Genomic DNA, 22,092 nt, shown 5'->3' with positions numbered 1-22,092 from the left:
TTAGTGGCGCCCCCTGGAAACGATGGCGCCTGTGCTGACTTGGGCCGGCCTTGTCTGCGGCCCCTGACTCAACAACTGAGACTGTGTATTCGTTAGTGTGTTCATTAGAAGATGGACACAAACCCCTTTGACGCCCTTCAGGTCGCCCTTCAGCAGACTGTCCAGAGGAAACGTGATGATGTTGTTCATGTTCTGCATCTGCAAACAGGAAGTGTTGTTAGAGCGTCTTCTCTCACAGTCACAGAGGAAAACTGTGTGTTTTTATTTTACTCTGAACTCACCAGGTTCTTGAAGAGTGCCGTCAGCTCTTTGGTGAAAACGGCGAACTTGAGGAAGGCGGAGCCGACGTCGGCGTCCTCCCTGCAGACACAGTTGTCTCCGAACTTCTCCAAGGACTGAATGTACTGCTCCTCATTCTCCACGTGAGCTGAAACACACAGGAAACACACTGAATATTAGGTACAGCAAACAGTGACGCTCCCAGATTTCTTTTTAGAGGTGGTCACATGGAGCCACTGAAAGGCATTGCTGAATTTAAGGACTTGTGTTGAGCTGGTGACGTAAACAGGTGAGTTGAAAACTACGTCAGATGTTCAGCAACTTATTGTTCTTCAAACAGGCTGGTTATCCTTTTCCTTAAAAAGACAAATTTACAGCTTTAATCTGAAGGAGGTCATTCAATATAAGGAATAAAACATTTACTGGGAGCAAGCCGTCTCAAGTTTAACCCTTAGAGACCCACTATAGACCAGTTATAGACCAGTTATAGACCTGGCCCAGGTGTTCAGGTGTTATCTGATCGGATTCCAGATATCTGAGTGGACCAAAGAAAAAAAGGATTCTGAAATCGTCATGTAATGTGATCCTGACTTTGATCCAAATTTATTAGACTTTTGTTAAACAAAGTGGAGACTCATCCTGTGAAGGAATCTGTTGGCCGTCATTTGAGCCTGTTTGCTCTGCTCTCCCTTTATTATATTATATTATAATCAGTGCTTAATTTGAGCCGGAACGTACTGGAACGCACCAGGATCTTTTCAGAAAAGGCCCTGGTGCGTTCCGGAACTGATTTGCATGGGGCTAGAACTTTTCACATCTAAAAACTACATACAGTATTGGCTGACGTCACTAGTGTTGCAGGGTGGAGTACCGTAGTACTACGGTGCCTCACGTACCACTACTGAGGGATAAGTTCAAAGTCCAATCGCAAGAGGGTGAGTGTCCATGTGCCGTCCAATAACGGCGCGCGCTGGTCAGTAACAGTGCGCGCTGGCCACCTGGCACTCAATATGCTGCTGTAGTGGTTTGTTTTCCAGACATGTGAGTATCTTTGAGCAGTGAAAGTTATTATTTATTTCTTTTTACTTGTCGGCAGTGATTTGTTTTCCACAGAGCTCTACGTGCGAGCATTTTACTCGCATTTGCGACTAAAAACAGTTTTGTGCCAGCAAAATAAATCATTCAGCACGCTGTGCGAGTACAGATTTCAACCAGCAGCAGAAACGAGAGGCGAATCCTGCCAGTTGTGGGTTGAACGGGGGTCACAGACAGGAATACGGCGGTCAAATAGCCTACGGTGGCTTCGCGGCGCAAGATAACGGCTTACTGGCGACAGAGAAGTCCGACTCCAGGTCCAGTAGCCTAATTTCCTCTTTCGTTGTTGTCATGACTGCCCAGTAGTACCTGGACAACCGAGCCATGGTGGCACACAGGTATGTGGCGTGTCAGAGGAGAAACGAGCCGTTCACATTTCTCTCTGTCTGGTAGGTAACGGCCCACAAACTTCACCGCACTTTAGGGACTGTTTTTTACTTATGAAGGGACTGTTCTTTACTTGTCAGGGGAGGAGGGTGGCTGGTTGATTTTTATTTTATTTATTTATTTTATTTTGATCCCCCCTATGTTAATCACTTACTGATGCTGTTTTTGAAGTATGAATAAGTCAGTAAGTAATTTATTCCATTGAAATATCATTGATGTATTATAGAAAAGTGATTTATCTTTTTATAAATGACAAAAGGCACATCTGCCTCATTTTTGCTGTGGTATCGTGATACTACTCAGAACTGTGATACTTTCACTGGTATCGTACCGTGGGTCCCAATTTTGGTACCGTGACAACACTAGATGTCACAACCATTCCATTCGGAGATGCGCAGTGAGGCGGCTCAGGTGCCGCTTAAAAAAGTGTTCCCCCACTTTTGGGAGTGGGGGAACACTGCTCTCTCAGAGGCCCAAAGCGTTCCCCTACTTCTAATTTTACAAATTAAACACTGATTATATTATATTATATTATTATCAACATCATTTGATAGAAGGGCTTTTCTAGGACCACAGAGAGGTTCAGGAGGTGGTGCTATATTTTATTTTATTTCATTTTATATATTTTTTCTATATTATAGAATTTATATAGTTTTTTGGTGAATTATTCCTTTAATGTTCAGACATGTTTGTTCGAGAAATGAAATGTTTTATTCTGTCAACAGAATTTATTTCAGTTTTATTTTATCTAAAAAAAAATTTAAAATTAATTTAAAACTCTGCAGTTTGGTTGTGTTTCTGTTTCTGAGTCAGCAGACGGACGGAGAAGTCGTGGAGGCGGGCGTCTCTCCCTCGGCATGCTGGGACTGGACGGCAGTATGACAGGAATGTTTAGAGGTGAGACTCCACCTGTCTGAACACAGACCCACCACACTCACACCGACGAACTGAATGCACTTCTACCCCCAGCACATCAGTCTCCAGGACGTTTTCAATGACCTGATTTTTATTTTTATTTTTTTTGTCTCAGCAGCGTCAGCGCCCGTTTGTCAGGCCAAAGTTAAACTGTGACACAAGTTGTGATGTTTCCTCACAGCTCATCTTCATCATCAACTCAACAGGAAGTAGTATAAATATTCATTAAATAAAAGGAAGATAGTACAATATTTTTATAACGTCCATCTGTCAGTGTTCAACTGTAACTGTTGATTCGTTAGCTAACTATTTTCACTCCCCTTTGTTTACAGGCCTAATTACTGTACACTTTACTTTTTTTTTTAACTTACCCCTATTTATCTTCACCTATTGTATCTGCTTACATCTCTGTAGATATAACAGAGCTGCACGATAACAGATTTTCACTTCACAATTTTCACGGCCAAAAGATTTCAATATAACAATAATGGTATCATCACAATATCTAGGAGAAAAAAAGTTATCGATAGGACTGTCAAAATAACCTGTTAATATCAGTAATTAATCACAAAAAAATAGCATGTAAAAAAATGAACACTTTTTTAATGACGCTCTGTGGTGGCCTTTGACCCTGTGGGTCACTGAAGGCCACAGTGTCTTTGTCACATGATGGAGGCAGACGAGACGACACAGCTTGGCCCCATGAGTGGAACACTTACATTGATAGGAGCAGCGTTCTCTGCAGTTTCTGTTCGAACCATTGCAGCACTTCAGCCTGAAATATCACCTCAACACAATGAGGTCCGAGCTAGCACCGCCTCTGATGCTAACGCTGGCAGTCAGCCTCATCAAGCCACACTGGACCAGGTGTTCAGACGTAGACTTAGGGTGTTTTCACATGTCGTCCTTTTTAAACAAACCAAATTCAGTCCTCTGAAAGTGCACCAAGAAGTGGACCAACAGAAAAGGCACTCAGTTCTTTTTCTGTTCACAGTCAGTTCATTTGAAAAAGGACTCAGTTCTCTTTCTGGTCACACTATCTACAATACTGACATAGCTTTGGTTTTACTTTGACGTGGTGCTGCAGTGTGGCTATGAAGCCCCTCGCTTTCAGATGAACTTAAAACTGGATGAAAACCTCAGCGTGTTTCTGTTTGATGTTTTCTATGTTCCACATCTGGAGACGTGCAGAATCTTCTGTGGACCAAACTACTCCTCATCCTGTGTACAAGCGTTACAGGTCAACGTGGTGTCTGTTTTTTTTAAGTGTCCCAGGTCAACAGCATGTGATCCAGAGGGCTGAATACAACAGCAGAGAGCAAAGTGACCCTGGAACGCTTTGTGTTCACAGGTCACAGGTTCAGTGAACCGCACTAAGGACTTAAAGTGAACAGAACTCAGACCCGGTCTAACATGTGGTGCAGTGTGCCCTGAGAGGGTTGTGAGTCTGGAGTCAGTTGCGGTGCAGTGTTTCTGAGCCCCGACACACCTGTCTCAGCCGATGTGAGCGGCACTTAGGCCTCAGACTGTCTCTGCATACTTGTGTGCAAGGCTGCTGGCTGTATGTGAATTTGTCCTAACAAAGATTATTGTTTATTGCAGTACTGTCACAGCAAAAACTGATGTATGCAAAACTGTGACAACTGTGCAAAAAAATAAAATCTAATTTTCATGGTTTTTGTCATTTATTATTTTTCTTATTTCTATTTGGAATCAACATGTTCTGAATTTAGGGACCACAGTTCCCATCATACTGTGAGTGATGTCAGCAGAGAGTCTAATGTTTCAGTCATGATCATGAGGTGAGACCTGAAGTTATGATGAAACATATAATATGACATTAATGGACGGTTTGTGTCTGAGTGGACAGGAAGTGGCAGACACAGCGAATCTCTGTTGGTATTTTTGGTCAGACGGAGGTGAAACTGTGTCACTCACCCAGACCTGACGTGTTGATGGCCTTCACCGACTTCTTGATCTTATAGAGGACCGATCTGTCCACGTCCAGAACCTGAGGGAGGACAAACAGAGTCAGGACCACACAGAGACCAGACGCCGCAGCCGGAAACCCTCCGAAGAACGTTTACAGCTCGACACAGTTTCTGTTTGTCTCGTTTCTAAGTCTGATCCTGCAGAGTGTCTGTGTCTCTGTGCAGGGATGAACACATGTTATTTCTAATGCTGCTGCAGGTTTTAAAGTGAAATGTAAAGAATAACACCTGAGACTTTACACAACATTCACACTCATCCTTCACTGTTCAGATTCACTTCCTGTCTCCAGGCAGCAGCTGGTTTCTCTTCAGTCTCTGAAAAACTTCACTCAACTTTATTTTTCATTAAAGTAAAAACTGATCATGTAAAACTGAACGTGTGTGTGTGTCTGAACTGTGTCAAATAAAGTGTTTGAACTTTCTTTATTTTCTTCTTTGTGATGTATTCAAAGACAATCTGACATTTGAGAACTGAAATGCAACCAGCTGATTTTAATACAAACTGATGATGATGATGATGATGATGATGACGACGACCTGTAAAATGGTGAGCAGGGTCTAAAACCTGATTTGATTCAGTGTGTCAACAAACAGAAGTGAAACATTTGTCCTTAAAAAAGTTCCAGGTCTGTACAGTGAACCTCCGCCTCAGTTAATATGACACGTACACACTGATATAAATGAATGTGTGAGGTAAAAAAACACATAAATACAAAGAAAATAAAGGAGAAGTACACCAATTGTAAAACATGTAAAAACACTTCATGTTCACATCACAGGTGACAAACAGGGTCGAACCTCAGAGAGCAGTCAGCTGACAGTCGACATCCACAAACTCCTGACATCTGACACTCATCAGGTCCTACCACAAAAAATTACAGCTCATCAACACACTGACTTCATTTCTGGGGTGAAATTTTAAAGGATTTATTCATATGTAATAATATAATATATAAAATAGTTTGAACTGCTGTCATTTCTTTAACATCTAAACTTCTCCTGTGTCAGGGATCAGCCTCGTCTCAGATGACAATGTTACAATGTGTAATTTACGTGGTTGTTTATTAGCAAATATCAACTATTGCTTTCATAAATATATATTTGCTAAAGTGTAATGCAATTCACATACAAATGGAAACGTTCTCATAGGCTTAGAATGATTTCTCTATATAAACACAGGCAGGGCGCGGTCTGCTGGAGGCTGCCTTCCTGCTTCGGGACAAAACGCGAGTGAATATCGGCGTTGCTTATTCCAGGTGGAAAGAAATCCTGAAGGAGAAGGATTCACGAAGGATGCGGAGGTTGCCTGCTTTCTGCTAGACAGGTAATTCAATCTGATATTTTAAAATAGTTTTGGCTTCATATTTGCAACTACTTTTCTCTCTTGTCTAAGTCTGAGTGACGGCTAGGTTTAAGTGCTAATGTTATCCTAGCCTTGGCTAACGTTATCCCAGAGCTACAGCTAAATGGTTAGCCTAGCCTACAGCCTAATCTGTTGATTCCTCTCGCGCTGCTGCGAAGGCTGCCACCCTCTCCTCCTCCTCTTCCCTCTGGGTCAATAGACACACCTCTTCGCCTGGCCGTTCCTGCACCGCCTGTACGCCCTCGCCCCCTTCCTCTCCTGGTCTTCCTTCTCTCCCTCTCTCTCTTCCTCATCTCCCTGTGTCCTGTGGAAGAACACTCTGGAAACGCATATATTATAATCGTACCAACCTATATTTGCCGCACTGTGCCGTGACTATCACATAAAACGTGTTATTTTAGCATTACTGTGCTAATGTTTGCTCGTGTTACCAAAACAATTAGAAATAAAACACTCCTAACAAATATCTCACAGATAACCTATATCTCACTGGTAAGCTATAACATATCGTAACATGGTTTAGATTCCTAAATAAATATTCACCTCGTCGCTAGATACTCCTGAAAAACTCTGCTGTCTGCGTAAGGCTTTTTGTCCTATGAGGCTACCATCACTTAGCCGACGGGAGTGAAAAATAAAATGTCTCCTCACTTTTGATTCCGTGATGTCATTATGCTGTCCGACATCACAAACTGGAGCCACATGATGCCGGCGTCATTTGGTTCTGTGTAAAAATACAAATGCGGTGTAAAGAAGGGACGTCGTAGCGGCTCTGTGCGTACGAAGATCTTAAGAATGGAGGATAACACCCATGAAGACGTTACAGTCTGCACATCAAACCAACGATGATGTACATCACTGTGAACTCAGCATTACTGTGTCATAAGAACACTAATCAAACTACAGTTCCCATGAGCCTCAGCGGCCGCAGACTCTGTCTGAGCAGACGGAAACAACATGCTGAAACACAGCAGCTGAATTCATCAAGTTCTGTAAAACTCATCGAGGGACCTGTTTCAAGTCACCTGGCGGGAAACAGGAACACTGACTCCTGACACACATGACGCCTCGCCCACTTCACCCTGCACGCTGTCAGCAGGTTAAGCCCCGCCCACTTCCCTCTACACATTCTGCAGTGGAGTCAGCTGAGTGTCAGCTCAGTGACTCAGAGTGTGAAACACGCAGACGCTCAGTTACTGTTTGACTCAAAGGGAACAAACACACACTGAGTTCCTTTAATCATGTGATGCTCAGTCTGAAAACAGTCTGAAGTCACAGCAGTTATTTAAACGTAGGGTCGACCAACAAATAAAAAACATGATGCAGGTTTTTAATGTTTCTGTCTCAGAGCTGAACACAAGAAGAAAAAGATTTATAACCACTCTCAGAGGATGGAAATATAAAGTATAACTTACCACACACTTTGTGGATAAAAGAGACTCTCAGTCATTTATAGCCTGAGACAATCTGATATACACCTAGAGGCTCTCCCAGGAAATTTAAAAAGACGTGGGGGCTGTTCTTTGCCTATGTGAAGAAAACTTTTCACGCTATCCCTGAATAATGACCCACTGAATCTGCTCTATTTTTGTTTCCATATCTTTATTCTTACTCCGACTGTAAGAGCAAGTTTATTGTTTACTGCAATAAGTGAAATATGACCCAGCTGAATGTTTGTTTTTCTTCTGTGTAGGTTCTACATATTGTATGTTTTCTGTTTGTTTTTTCTAACAAATGTTTTAAACTAAGCAATAAAGCTGAAAAATGTCCAGAAATATGCCAAAAGAAGACGTTCCTGCACGGAGAAAACAAGTTATGTGTGAAACCCACCGCACTTTTTGGACAATTGCACGTCGTGTCGTCATGTCCGGCGGCACGTGAGGAGTGTTTGACTGTTGAGAACACCAAACTCCTAAGATATTACGGTTAAAAGCAAGTTTTACTGTGAATTTTTTTTGAATGAACCGTCCTGTAACCTCTTCGGACACTGAAGAGGCTGGATTGAAATTAGGGTAATTCTGAAGTTTGATGTCCCCGACTAGAAAGAAAAAGCAGACGCCAAACTCCTCACCATCTGTTTCACCTGGCTCACCTGCTTCACCTGTGGGAGACGAAATGGAGAAGAAAGAGATTGCCGCTATGGTCTGCTCTATTATGCGAGAGGAGCTGAAAGAAATAATGAATGAACTGCAGCCACAGCTGGACGCCTTAAAAAAAGATGTAAAGCAGTGTAAAGATGAAGTAATTGGTATGGAGCAGTCGCTGTCCGGAGCGCTTGACCAAGTGAATGGGCTGGAAAAGGTGTGTGGGGCGTGACAGAAAGAATGCGGTGAGAAAATAAAGAACTAAGGGAGAAAACTGAAAAGTTGGAGAGCTACAGCTGAAGATTGAACATAAGAGTCTTCGGCCTAAACAAGGATGTGTCAAAGGATAATCCAACGGAATACATGTCTGCGCTCCTGAAGGAGATCTTTCAAGGGAATAAACAGTTGCCGTGCCAACTTGATGTGGAGATGGCGCACAGAGTTGGCCCGGCTACCGGTAAAGGATCTGGTCCTGGGCCCATGATTGTGAGATTACTGAAGTATCAAGCCAAGGAAGCTATCATACAAATTGCAAACAATGATAAAGTGTTGGTCCAATGCATCACTAGGAAATATCAGAAAACTGCAACTAGTTCAAAATAAAGCAGCATGTGTTGCTCTTTCCTGTGGGTTCAGCACAAATGTCATAAAAATGCACAAGTGTCTGTCTTGGCTTGATGTAAAAAACAGATTATTGTATTTGTTGATGGTTTTTATAGGACATGTAATCACAACTAAGATTCCACTTATTTTCTACAAAAAGTTATCCTTTAGTTCAGAAACACAGTTATTCAACGAGGTATGCAGGTCGTGGTTATTTTACCTTACCCAATTCAAAGACATCTCTACAGTAATGTATAGAGCTATGAAAGACTGGAATTCACTCCTAATTTCCATAACAAAACAGGAAAATATTCATAGCTTTAAAATTAAACTTAAAGAATATTATTTAACAAAGACTTTAGTAACTGATTTTTTTTCCCCGATTGTGCTGATTGTTTTGAATAGATGATATGAAATGTTTTTGTTGTTAGTGTATGATAACTGATATGTTCTCTGTATGCATATCTGCTTGTAGACATGGAGGTGAATTCGAAATGTTCCTATCAAAGGATTAGTATTTCTCATTAAGGGTCAGGGTATTTTGTAGTGTGACGACAACATTCATTGGATGTGATGATTCAGTATTGAAGCTTGTATTGTGTGTTTTTGTACTGTTTTGTTGTGTTTTTGTTTAGATGTGTGTACCGTCTCGTTGTTTTTGTGATATGTGTGCGTGCTTTTTATTGTCGCATGAAGAATTATGAAGACCCCAGGAAGAATAGCTTCTGCTACGCAAAAGCTAATGAGGATCTTAATAAAACAAACAAACCAACAAACCACAGGAGATTTAAAAATTAGCTGCTAGCAGTTAGCAGCTAACTCAAACAGTGAGGTCCAGGAGCTCCTTACCCTCCGAGCAGAGGATGAGATCAGCCGCCATATAACAGGGACGCTAAATGATTGTTATTGTTTATAAAGAGCTGCTGACACGTATGTTATATGTCACACTAGAGGCCAACGCTGTTGTGTTACATGTCACGCCGCTTTTGATTCTGTGATGTCATCATGCTGTCTGACATCACACTGCAGTGACATGATGCTGCTGTTGTTTGATTCTGTGTAAACATGTAAAAAAGGAACTCCATAACAGCTCTATAGCGCCATCAGCACATCAAACTGATAATAATGTACATCTGTGAACTCAGCATTACTGTGTCATAAGAACACTAATCATACTACAGTTCCCATGAGCCTCAGCAGCTGCAAAGTTAAAGACTGTGCTTGTTGGTTTTCTTTGGTACTGCACTGCCATTACATCACACCGTCATTGACAAGTGCTCTAACACTACTGTCAGTTTGTGTGTAAACAAATAAATAAACAAAGTTCATAAAAACTGTTTGTGTCTGTGCTGCAGCTGCAGATAAACTACAGGACGTAACTTCCTGTTGCTGAGCTGCGCCTGCTCTACTGATTCTAATTTAAACATTCAGTCAGTCCAGTGATGTTATCTAGTTTCTGTTTCGATCTCTGTAGATAATCTGTTATATAAATACAGTCACACGCATCATCAGACAGAATGAACACGTTACTGTCAGAAATAACCAACAGAGCTGCAGCGTAACATGGTGTGTGTCAGCCAGAGAGAGAACACTCATGATATTAATAAACTATCAGGATACTTTTAATAGAATAGATTTATTTAAGTGTTGTGCTTTTAAGAGTAATTTGAATAAATTTAAGTCATATTTCAAGTATGTTTTTCTTAATGTGTTTTATCAATGACTTTTTCCCATGATGAAAATGAGATGATGACAAGCTAAAAATAGATCTTGATGATATAAACTACGACGAAATCTGTCTCATTTTCATTGACGAGACGTGATGTGTAAATGTTCCTGGTGGACTGTCAGACACTGAAAGCCGAGAACTACCGTGCTTGTAATTCTCTTCAGATGCCTGATGAGCGACAGGCTGGTGAACTCCAGTAAATAGTCTGCACCAGGATGTTTGGGTTGGTGCGAGTTGTGAGCTGTAATTCAGCAGTAAATAATCAGCCGTGTGTGTCTGACTGTGGATGGTGGAGCTTCTGAATGGATTTGTGGAGTCTGTTAGTGTTTTTGTTGCTTCTTTTTAAGAACCATACAACCCTTCAAAGTTTTTAGAAAACAATTTCGGGGCCCTGAAACTTCCTGAGAAACAGTCAAGAGTTCTCAACTTCCTCAGTGACACCTAAAAACTCCCAGCCTGGTTCCAGACCTCTCAATCACTCCAAAAAAATCATGAAATGTAAAAGAGCCCCAGAGACAGTTTGTGGACTAAATGATTTCTAATCATTAACAGAAATAAATATTACGGTGCTGAGTTTACTGCAGGTCACACAGGGGGTGTTGACAGGACATGCTCCTAATAAATCTCCCTCTCGTTTCTATGTACAGGAACTGAGGAAGATCTCGCACATGGCAACATCGCCTTAAAGGAGAGCGAAGTTATTCAGAGCCCACGGTGTGCAGAGCTTCTTTGTTATTCTTTGTTTTGCACCTGAGTATTATCACCTGGATGTGAACACACAGAGCTGAGTTTAAACAGGTTTCCTCAGAAAATAAATATCTAACCTGTTTAAATGCAGCAGCAGAGATCAGACACACAAGCTCATCTGTTTACAGTCGTTACATTAACGTCTGATAATGAACAAGCTGATGATTAACGGCAGCTTTAACTCGTCTCAGACTGACTTCAGACAGACGTGTTGGGACATGACTCTGAAGCACAGAGGAGCTTTAAAACTGAACAGAGGAGGACGAGGAGACGGAAAGACAGACTGAAAGAACGAGTGGAAAGACAATAAAGAAAAAGAGATGAGGCAGAAAGAGGACAGAATTCATCAGAGACACTACAACAGGCCTCAGAGGGAGAGACGGGACGAGACAGGTCTGGGTTGGACTTAATTAGACCGATGAGACGCATCTCGTTTTGATCCAATCAGACGAGGTGAGACAGATCTTGCTTGGACTCAATCAGATGGGGTGAGACAGGTCTCGCAGTGAGGATTCATGTTACAGATCAGTGATTGATCAGTTGCTGAGGTGCTGCTGACTACAAAAACATGAATGTCTCTACCTAGAGTCAGTGTTTGGTTTGTCCATTCTGGGCTACTGTAGAAACATGGCGGTGCAACATGGTGATCTCTGTAGACGAGGACCTGCTCCCCAAGTTTACAGTTGGTAAACAATGGAGGAGAAACTGGTGGTAGTGGTTGCTGGATACCCAGAGCTATACGGCCTGACGATAGACAGCAGGTTGTCAAACTGCCCCTGAGTCATCCTAAAATATGCCTTGAAACGTCCATCACGGAGGAGAAGCTCCTGGACCAACTGGTGGTACTCCCCATGATCCACCCTCTTTTTTAGGGTCTCATGTACCCACACAGATCTCTGTTTATCTGCTGACAGCCTCTCACCCTCAACCAGAGCTACAGACAGTACCCTCTGCCTCGACATGTCAGGAACTACACGCTGATTACTGGAAGATAAATAAATGGTATAGTGATTACATGGGAAGGTTGGGAGGTGATGGGGTGGTTGCTTGGCAAAAATAAAAAGGCACAGCAGAAGGTTTTTGAAGGTAATGTGGCATTCTGTTTAAAAATGCAGTGTTTTGCAGATTGAGAGACCTCTGTGGATAATTCAGCTCCTGAACAATGCACACTGAAGGAATTCTAACCAGGAGAAGTTTCAGCTGGTTGTAATCTGTAATATTCACCAGTAGATGCCACGACAAACCTTGAAAGGAGCAAGAAATTTATCAAGTTGAAGCAGTTAAAAATGAAAATATTTAAAGACCAGCAGGAAACCTGCAGCCAGACGAACGAGGATGAATCTGCAGATTAAAATATATCAAGTTAAAGCAGAAGTACCAGTAGCAGTAACACCACCTACACAGACACAGTAGGAGTATCTCAGTCTTAACTTCACTAGCTGCATCTCTTTATACTTTAACTTCTAACTACCGGTTCCCTAATGTATCAGTTGGGTTAAGAAAGCTGCTCGATCATCATCGCTGTGTTGCAAAACAAAGAAGCAGATCTGAACTATTACAAAATGTTCATAAGATTCAACGGTGAGCTGCTGTTTCACCATGAGGAAGTGTTTCTCTCTGTTCCTCTTTTCACTGAAAAACACACTTTTACTGCAAACTGGAAATGTGAGGACACACTGAGGCACGCTTATCTTCATTTATACTCACAGAAACACACTGTACCTTCAGTTATACTCACAGAAACACACTGCACCTTCAGTTATACTCACAGAAACACACTTATCTTCAGTTATACTCACAGAAACACACTGTACCTTCAGTTATACTCACAGAAACACACTGCACCTTCAGTTACTCACAGAAACACACTGTACCTTCAGTTATACTCACAGAAACACACTGCACCTTCAGTTACTCACAGAAACACACTGCACCTTCATTTATACTCACAGAAACACACTGCACCTTCAGTTATACTCACAGAAACACACTTATCTTCAGTTATACTCACAGAAACACACTGCACCTCCATTTATACTCACAGAAACACACTGCACCTCCATTTATACTCACAGAAACACACTGCACCTTCAGTTATACTCACAGAAACACACTGCACCTTCAGTTATACTCACAGAAACACACTGTACCTTCAGTTATACTCACAGAAACACACTGCACCTTCAGTTATACTCACAGAAACACACTGTACCTTCAGTTACTCACAGAAACACACTGCACCTTCATTTATACTCACAGAAACACACTGCACCTTCAGTTATACTCACAGAAACACACTATCTCCATTTATACTCACAGAAACACACTGCACCTTCATTTATACTCACAGAAACACACTATCTCCATTTATACTCACAGAAACACACTATCTCCATTTATACTCACAGAAACACACTGCACCTTCATTTATACTCACAGAAACACACTGCACCTTCAGTTATACTCACAGAAACACACTGCACCTTCATTTATACTCACAGAAACACACTGTACCTTCATTTATACTCACAGAAACACACTGCACCTTCAGTTACACTCACAGAAACACACTGCACCTTCAGTTACACTCACAGAAACACACTTTAAATTCATTTTGTCTGTCTGCAAAGACCAAATCTGCAGCCTGAGACAAACATCATCAGATTCATTATCGTTGGTGATAAACAGGTTTGAGTAAGAATGGGAAGAAATAATGATAATAATTTTCTGGGTGTTTATTTATGGTTATATTACAGATTTCTTTATGGTGCTCAGTGGTTTTAACACTTGAATTAACTCAACAGAAGTGATATATTCATATCAGTTTATTTCCCTGTGTGCGTGTGTGCGGGTGTGAGTGTGTTGTCCTCTTACCTCCTCCAGAGCCGCCACTGCGTTCCTGCAGTGGGACATCCTGGTGGTGAAGCTGGAGGTGGTGGGAGCTTTGTAGTCCTCATTAGTCTCTGCTATAAACTCATTCACACTGATCAGTTCCGGCATCGTGAGCTCCGACACCTCAAACTGTCCTGATGCACAGAACTTTAAATAATCCGCAGGTACAATGAGAGAAACGCGAAGGCTCAGGTGAGAGCAGCCACACCTGGACTGACTTCAACTGATCCCAACTGTCAGAAACATCCAGCAAAGATCCTCTCTTGACTCCGCTTCTCACTCCTCCTCATATCTGAAGGCTTGAATCAGACATTTATTAATCTCCGGGTGAAGCTGTGAGGTTTTATTCCCATGATTTGTCCCGCTGAAGTGAGGCCCGGAGCACACCGACAGTCCCGTCACATTCCTCCGTCCTGCTGCTGCTGGAACCACCTGAGGAAACCGCACCGAGAGGGCGGAGCCACCGGGCGGAGGGGCGGAAGGAGCGGAGGGAGGTGTCACTCTGCTGCTGTTTCCACAGCCCACAGTCACAGAGTCATTACACAGTATAGGAAGTTCCTTTTTCTTTCAAAACAAAACATTTCCTTCGTCAGCGACGGTGAAAAGTAACATTTAAAGTACATTTACTCCAGTACTGCACCATATTTACCCCGTTTCAGGTATTACAGTAAACATGTAGAATATACTCAAAGATGCAGCAACATCATTTTTAATGTAATGTCAGCTGAGTCAATATGAAAGAAAAAAATAAAGGTATAAAAATAAATAAATAAACCGCTGACACAAATAAATATGGCTATAAAATAGATCCTGATATAAATAAACAAGGCAATAAACACGTAAATCAAAAATCTTCTGAAATATATGAATATATTTATTGTCTCATTTATTCATTTAATTTGTTTCAAGATATATTATATAGCCATTTATTTATTTAATGGGTAAAATAAATAAATAAATGAATATTCTTCGCACCTAATATATTTATTGCCTAACTTATTTATTCAAAGAGATATTTTATAGCCATATTTATATCATGGGCAACTTAAAATAATAAACAATTAAATAAATAGATAAATAAATGAATATACCTCTGATATACATGAATATGGCTATAAAATAAATCCTGACATAAATTAACGAGGCAATAAACACGAAAATTAAAAATCTTCTGAAATATATGAGTATATTTATTGCCTCATTAATTTATTTCAAGATATATTTTATAGCAATATTTATTTATTTCATGGGCAACTTAAGCAAAACAAACAAACAAATAAATATACCTATGAAATATGTGTACAGTAAAAAAGAAAATTCAGAAAATGGAAATACTCAGGTAGAGTACCTTTACTTTGTACTTTAAAGTACTTAGGTACATTTACTCAGTTACCACCATTGTGTGTACTTCACTGTTGATCAACTAGTTGACTGTTTCAGCTCCACAGAGACGTCTCATCACAGCTGTTTATTTTTTACAGGTGAGTGATCCATCTTCTGTAACACAGAAAATCTTCGACAGCTGCCTGGAGGTGTGGGGGCGGGGCTAACTGTTGCAACACACCTGGGTGTTGGATCTCTGATAATGATCATCTCATTATTACTGTTTTTAAAACTCAACTCTTAACTCAACTCTTCTTTGCAGTAGTGTGCTGCTGGGGTGGAATTAAGATTGTTGAGGTCAACAGGCTCAACAAGCTTGTGAGGAAAGCCCACTCTGTGGTGGGACTAGATCTGGACAGTTTGGAGACAGTGGCCGAGAGAGGGTGAAGGACAAAATCTGTGCAATCCTGGACAATCCCTCTCACCCCCTGCACAACGAGCTGTGGCTGATGGGCAGCTCATTCAGCCAGCGGATCATCCCACCCAGGTGCATGACTGAACAATTTAGACGCTCCTTACATGTGTAATTACAGAATACACATGTTAATCATGCCTAAAGAAAATAAATATATAATATTTAAAATCTTATACACACACACACACACACACACACACACACGTACAACATGTGATTACGTAAGTTACTGTATTACAAAGAGTTTTAAACAAACAGTGAGACACCAGGGCAGCAGTCAGCAACCTTTACTATCAAAATATTTATTTCTCACCCCAAATGTAAGAATTTCTTTTGGCCTACAACAAATATAAATAATAAAAATTAAAATATGAAAAACAACAACAACAACAAAGCATTATTCATTTTGTATGATTCTTTTGTCACCCAAAGAGCCACATGTGGCTCTGGGGCTAATCAACTGCTCTAAGAGAAATAAATAATTAATCTTATCTGACATTACCGTCCATTCCAGGAAAGAATGATATAATGATTAATTCCTTTGACTGAAACTTTTGTTTGTTTGTTTACCTCAGGTGGGTGCTTCCTGATTCTACTGAATTCAGTACTGAGTTTTACACAAACTTCCATACATCAGCATGATCCATTAATCCTGATTATAATCATATATAAATACAAACAAAACATCCTGAAAGCTCAGAGTTCACCAACAATTATAATTCACAACATCGTTCGTGTTAAATCAGATTCTTCATTATGTGACATTCAGAGCTGCTGACAGTAAAACAGACGGTTAAATACTTCCATTAATCTGATCAAATATTAAATCCTAGATGGTGATAGTGTTGCAGAATGTAATAACTCTGAATTTTAGTGATGAACCCGTTATATATAGTACAAATATCAAAGTTAGTCCATTCTTTAGAAAAATGTGCTGAGTAATATGAGCTGGATAACATCACTTTAATTCAGACACCACAGAGTTAACTCATGAAGACTCATAATGTATGATTGAGACTTTGTTTTAATTGTTCCCAATAAGGAAACAGCATATGTGACTGCATGTAGCCCCCTAGAGACAAAGCGCCACACCCAGCATCTTTTTTCAGAGCCCATTTTTGGGAGCAGATCTGCCAGCAAACACCACAGATGTTGCTGTTAAGTGTGGTGCTCTTATCACCATACACATTGCAAGCTTGTTGTTATCTGTGAGGTCAATTCTCTGTTAATGTAGCGTTACACTGGGGTGCCCAATGGCTCACCTGGTGGAGCAGGCGCCCCATGTACGGGGGCTGTGTCCTTGCTGCAATGGCCACAAATTTGGTTCTGGCCCGTGGCCCTTTCCTGCATGTCTGATTGTGTTGTTAATGTGCTAACTGGCTAACTCGAATCAAAACGCTCTTCCTTTTTCCCTTTTGGAGTGATGAATACAGACAACCGCCTTCTGCTGCTGTGGAGAGTTATTTCCTCTCAGTGGAAGCAGAGCAGACATGCTGGTTGGCCGTCAGTTGTCATCTTTGTGGTGTGTTCATGAGTAACTTTTTGCCCGAGACACGGCATCATCAGGCGACGCAGCAGGGGTCTTCATCACCGCCAGTTCTCTGAGGTCGGTTTGGTGTGTCTGGACCTTTAGACTGTTCACATGAGGCATCAGAATGCATCTCAAGTGATACACTGATCGGACATAATGAACGAGCAGCTTCTCCTAATGTCAGAGGGAATCAGAAATGGAGGACAAACTCATTGTGGCCATCTGTGGGCATCCGGAGCTCTGTGACTACAAGTCAGTCCTGTACAGAGACAGAACGAAGAAGGAGAGGGCTTGATGCAAAGCAAAGTCATGACTACATGGTAAGTTTTAAAAATAAGTACTTGTTACTTGATTCCAGGTATATGTTGTACTTTACCATGAACCAAGTTAGCACTTCATATCAATCAGTTATTTATTATCACATGGAATATACGACATATAACTGCAGCAAAATGTAATCCATCAGCTCCTTTGACCTCCACTGTAATTTAGTCCTTTTTTTGGTCTTCTTCGATTTTTGGCTGCTGCTTTATAATCGCACATTTCTAGATGGTTCTGGTGATCCATGGTTTCTGGTTGTGGAATGATTTAACTGTTCGCACATCTTGACCTCACCAAGGCCGCCATATGGTCGCTCCTTCTGAACATGGGCAACGCCGCTCTGCAGCTGCCTCTGAATGGTGTACAGCAGTGACCCACAGCAGGAACAGGACAGCAGCTCACATTCTCACCATCACACCAGTCCTTATTCACCGCAAAGCCATGCCTCCCATTTCTTTTCTCCCAGAGTCCTCTGTTCTGTCAGATCGGCAGATAAAAAGAGAGTCACCTAGTTGAATGGTGCTGTCTAGGATTAATCATGTTTCAGTGAATCAAAGAATGTTACAGTTCCTGATATCCTGTTGGAAACTGATGGAGGTCATCCAGTTTATTTCGTAACACCTGTACAACGGCTCACCGGATGCTAGTTCCACTGGTGCTCATTCTTCTCCATCCTTTTTCAATGTTTACTGATGTTTATGTTTTAAAACCAAAAAGTGAGCTAGAAGTCTGCAGGAAGAGAGTTCACAGCCTGGTGAGTTGATGTCCTCATCCTGATTAGTAACTTGCAGCCACACACGCCCACTGTCCAACACCAACCACAAAAAGCTCCACCAACACTTGAAAAATGGACTCCAGAGCCTAAATTAGTGCAAATTTAGCTGAGGTCACAGAGCGGCGACTGGAATCGTCCACACCTCTCTCATTCTCTAAGTTGTAATATTAGCTTTGGCTACAAACACCCCAGTGGCCATATTGACATGAATTTTTATTCATGATATTCAGGTTTAAACACACCTTTAGGATTTTACTATTAGTGTGTTCTACTGCTGGCAACACTGAGATCACAACAGCTGAGTTGTGATGATAAAACCATGTTATCCAACCAGTTTTACAAAGAAACATTTTTGCGTACAACAAAAATTGATCTTAAGTGATTCTGTAGATATACCAATGTTATCAGTGTAAGTTGTTTGTGTGTGACAATGCACACTATGGACAGTGATTTCAGCAGCTGTCCTCAGTCAGTATCGTGTGTTTTCATACACAGGACAGATTCTTCTTCCTACAGTGAACACAGAGTCACTGAGGAACCAAGCAACGCCTCAGACTTAAACCCAAACCTGAACCCAGCATAAAGAGGCTCAGTGAAGGTAGTGTTGAAGGTGTGGAGGTGGATCAGTGAGCCAGAGCAGACTCTGTAGAAGGACAGAGTGCCGGCAGGACAGTCCACATACACTGCTACTCTACCAGAGGAGGAGGAGGAAGGGGAAGGGGGGAATGCGTTTCTCTTATTGTGCCAAACAGAGTAACAATCCTTGGCGCATTTCAGACTCCAGGACTGATTATTTCCTCCAACTGAGCTTTCACTACTGTCTGCACTCCTTCTGGTTTCTCTGTAAGTTACTGCAACATGAACTTTCCCTTTCCACTCCACCTCCCAGTAACAGCGACCAGTCAGAGCATTTCTACACAGCAGCTGACAGTAGTCGAATCTGTCTGGATGATCAGGATACAGCTGCTCCTCTTTCACCAGCGTCACCTTCCTGTTGTTGTCGGACAGTTTGAGGTTTCTGTCAACTGTGTCTGTGTCCAGTGTGAGTTCACAGAAATCTGATGGAGAGGAGACACAACACAGCAGCAGGTTATCAACTTTATGTTCATTTATATGTCAAGAACTTCAATTAAGTGTTAAGCCCAGTTCAGACCAAAGAGTGGCAAAGAGACAAAACTGTTGTTGAGTTGTTGACTAGAGATGATACACCGTCTCATGGTGGTCACTTCCTGTCAACGTTACAGATCAGAAGCACAGAGAGTTGTTGACTAGAGATGATACACCGTCTCATGGTGGTCACTTCCTGTCAACGTTACAGATCAGAAGTACAGAGAGTTGTTGACTAGAGATGATACACCATCTCATCATGGTCACTTCCTGTCAACCAGCAGCTTTTCAATTGCAATACAATATTGCAGAACGGAGTTGTTTGTTTCAACTCGTCTCATCGTGAATCTTTGGTCTGAATTGGGCTTTAGATTAAACTCTTAGCGGGGCGTCGGTGGCTAAGTGGTAGAGCAGGCGCCCCATATACAAGGCTGTTGCTGCAGCAGCCCGGGTTCAAGTCCAGTCTGTGGCCCTTTGCTGCATGTCATCCCCCTCTCTCTCTCTCCCCCTTTCACACTTGGCTGTCCTATCCATTAAAGGCAAAATGCCCAAAAACATATCTTTAAAAAAAAAAAAGATTAGAACACTCTTAGAAATAAAGGTTTCATAAGGGTTCTTCTGAAGGGGCTGAGGTTCTACCCAGAACCATTTTCTTCTGATGCATCCTTGCTTTAAAGAAAAGTTTATGATGTAACCATGATCAGTGGGGGAGAGATCGATTGGCAAGATTGTCCGTTACTACTTTTAGAGCTCTCTTGTGTGGATTTAACATAAAACCCTTATATGAAAAGATTGTTGGTAGAACCCCCATGGTGGATTCTTAGCACCCTTAGAAGGTGGAAGGGTTCTAAATAGAACCCCAAGGAAGGGTACTGGGTGAAACCATGTTTTCATAGAGGGGTTCTCTTTAGAACCTCTCAGATTGGGTTTTGGGTTGAACCTTTAACAGATTGTTTGAGGTATAACCCTTTATGTGGGGTTATAGGTAGAGCCCTCTGAAAAGTTTTCAGGTGATATCTTTACAAAAGGTTCTACCAGGAACTCAAAGTGGTTCTCCTATGATGTCAAGCCGAAGAAGCCTATATGGTTCCTCCAACCCATCAATCCATACATTTTCATTTACTTATTTAGGGTCAAGTCTCGAGGCGTTTCCAGGCCAGATGAGATATATAATCCCTCCAATGTGTTCTGGGTCTGCCCCAGGGCCTCCAGCTAGCTGGACCAGGAGGATCCTGATCACCTCAACATGAAAAGCATCACTGCCAACACCATGCCAAACCGCTGCTAGATCTCACACTCAATTCTACCTTCACTCGTGAACAAGACCTCAGGATACCTGAACTCCTTCTCTTGGGGCTGTAACTCTCTCCCAACCCAGAGGGAACAATGCACAGTTCTCCAGCAGAGAACCATGACCTCAGATTTGGAGGTGTTGACTCTCATCCCGACCGCCTCACACTCGGCTGCAAACCACTTCAGTGCATGCTGGAGGTCACAGTGTGACAAAGCCAGCAGAACCACATCATCTGCAAAGAGCAAGGATGCAATTCTGTGGTCCCCAAACCAGACTCCTTCCTTTCCCTGGCTGCCTTAAAATTCTGTCCATTAATATCACAAACAGAAGCGTAGACAAAAGGCAACCCTGGCAGAGACCAACACCCACTGTAAAATGTGTTTGACTTTATGCTGAGTATGCAGACACAGCTCTCACTTTGGTTGTACAAGGACCGGATGGCTCATAGCAATGACCCCAGTACCCTGTATTGCCGCAGTACCCCCCACAAGACTCCCCAGGAGACAGAGTCCTAAGCTTTCTTTAAATCCACAAAACACATGTAGATTGGATAGGCAAGCTTCCATGACCCCTCCAGCAGCCCTGCGAGGGTAAAGAGCTGGTCCACTGTTGCATGGCCAGGACAGAATCCACACTGCTCCTCCTGAATCAAAGGATCTACAATCGATCAGAGCCTCCTCTTCCTCCCTGCCTCCCCTGCTGAACACAGTCTGAGACAAGCCCTGCTTTCCATGGCTGAGGCATCCAAAGGTTTGCCAGAATTTCCTTAAAGCCAACTGAAAGTCCCTCCCCATACTCTCCTCCAACACCTCCCACGCCCGGGTTTTTGCTTTGGTAAATTCCACAGCTGCAAACCCTCTGGACAACCAGTACCTGTCTGCTGCTTCAGGGGACCCCTGGGCCAACCAAATCTAGAAGGTCTCCTTTTTCATCCTGACAGCTTCCTTTACCACTGGTGTCCACCAGTGGGTTATTAGGTTCTGTGGACAACGTTCCATTTACAGCTTTTAGCAGCCACCTCCGGAGTTTGCCATTGAAGACCCCGACGACAGGAGCATCAACCAGATGTTCCCTGTTCACCCTCAATACGTGTTTGGGTTTACCAGGTCTGTCTAACAGCTTCCCCCAACATCTGATCCAACGCACCACTAGGTGGTGGTCAGCTCTGCTCCTCTCTTCAC

At 42.1% G+C, this 22,092-nt stretch overlaps 2 protein-coding genes across 4 annotated transcripts in view; both read right to left on the bottom strand.

Annotated features, from left to right (window-relative positions):
• Positions 1–14,533, bottom strand: part of asap2b (ArfGAP with SH3 domain, ankyrin repeat and PH domain 2b) — a 33,897-nt gene extending 19,364 nt beyond the window's left edge. The window contains exons 1-4 of the mRNA XM_049590060.1: positions 14,068–14,533; positions 4,615–4,687; positions 282–427; positions 124–198 (exon numbers count right to left, since the gene is read on the bottom strand). Of these exons, the coding sequence (XP_049446017.1) occupies positions 124–198; positions 282–427; positions 4,615–4,687; positions 14,068–14,193 (420 nt within the window). The 5' untranslated portion in view covers positions 14,194–14,533. The remainder of the gene's footprint in view (positions 1–123; positions 199–281; positions 428–4,614; positions 4,688–14,067) is intronic.
• A 1,635-nt stretch (positions 14,534–16,168) lies between these two features.
• Positions 16,169–22,092, bottom strand: part of LOC125896984 (NLR family CARD domain-containing protein 3-like) — a 64,781-nt gene continuing 58,857 nt past the window's right edge. For all 3 annotated transcript variants that reach the window (XM_049589993.1, XM_049589992.1, XM_049589991.1), the window contains one exon: positions 16,169–19,568. In XM_049589993.1, coding sequence (XP_049445950.1) covers positions 19,021–19,568 — 548 coding nt within the window. In that variant the 3' untranslated portion in view covers positions 16,169–19,020. The remainder of the gene's footprint in view (positions 19,569–22,092) is intronic.

This window comes from Epinephelus fuscoguttatus, linkage group LG11 (assembly GCF_011397635.1).
Source record: "Epinephelus fuscoguttatus linkage group LG11, E.fuscoguttatus.final_Chr_v1".
NCBI classification, from domain to species: domain Eukaryota; kingdom Metazoa; phylum Chordata; class Actinopteri; order Perciformes; family Serranidae; genus Epinephelus; species Epinephelus fuscoguttatus.
Note: the sequence above shows the minus strand (reverse complement) of the source record. Positions and strands in the feature narration are given on the sequence as shown.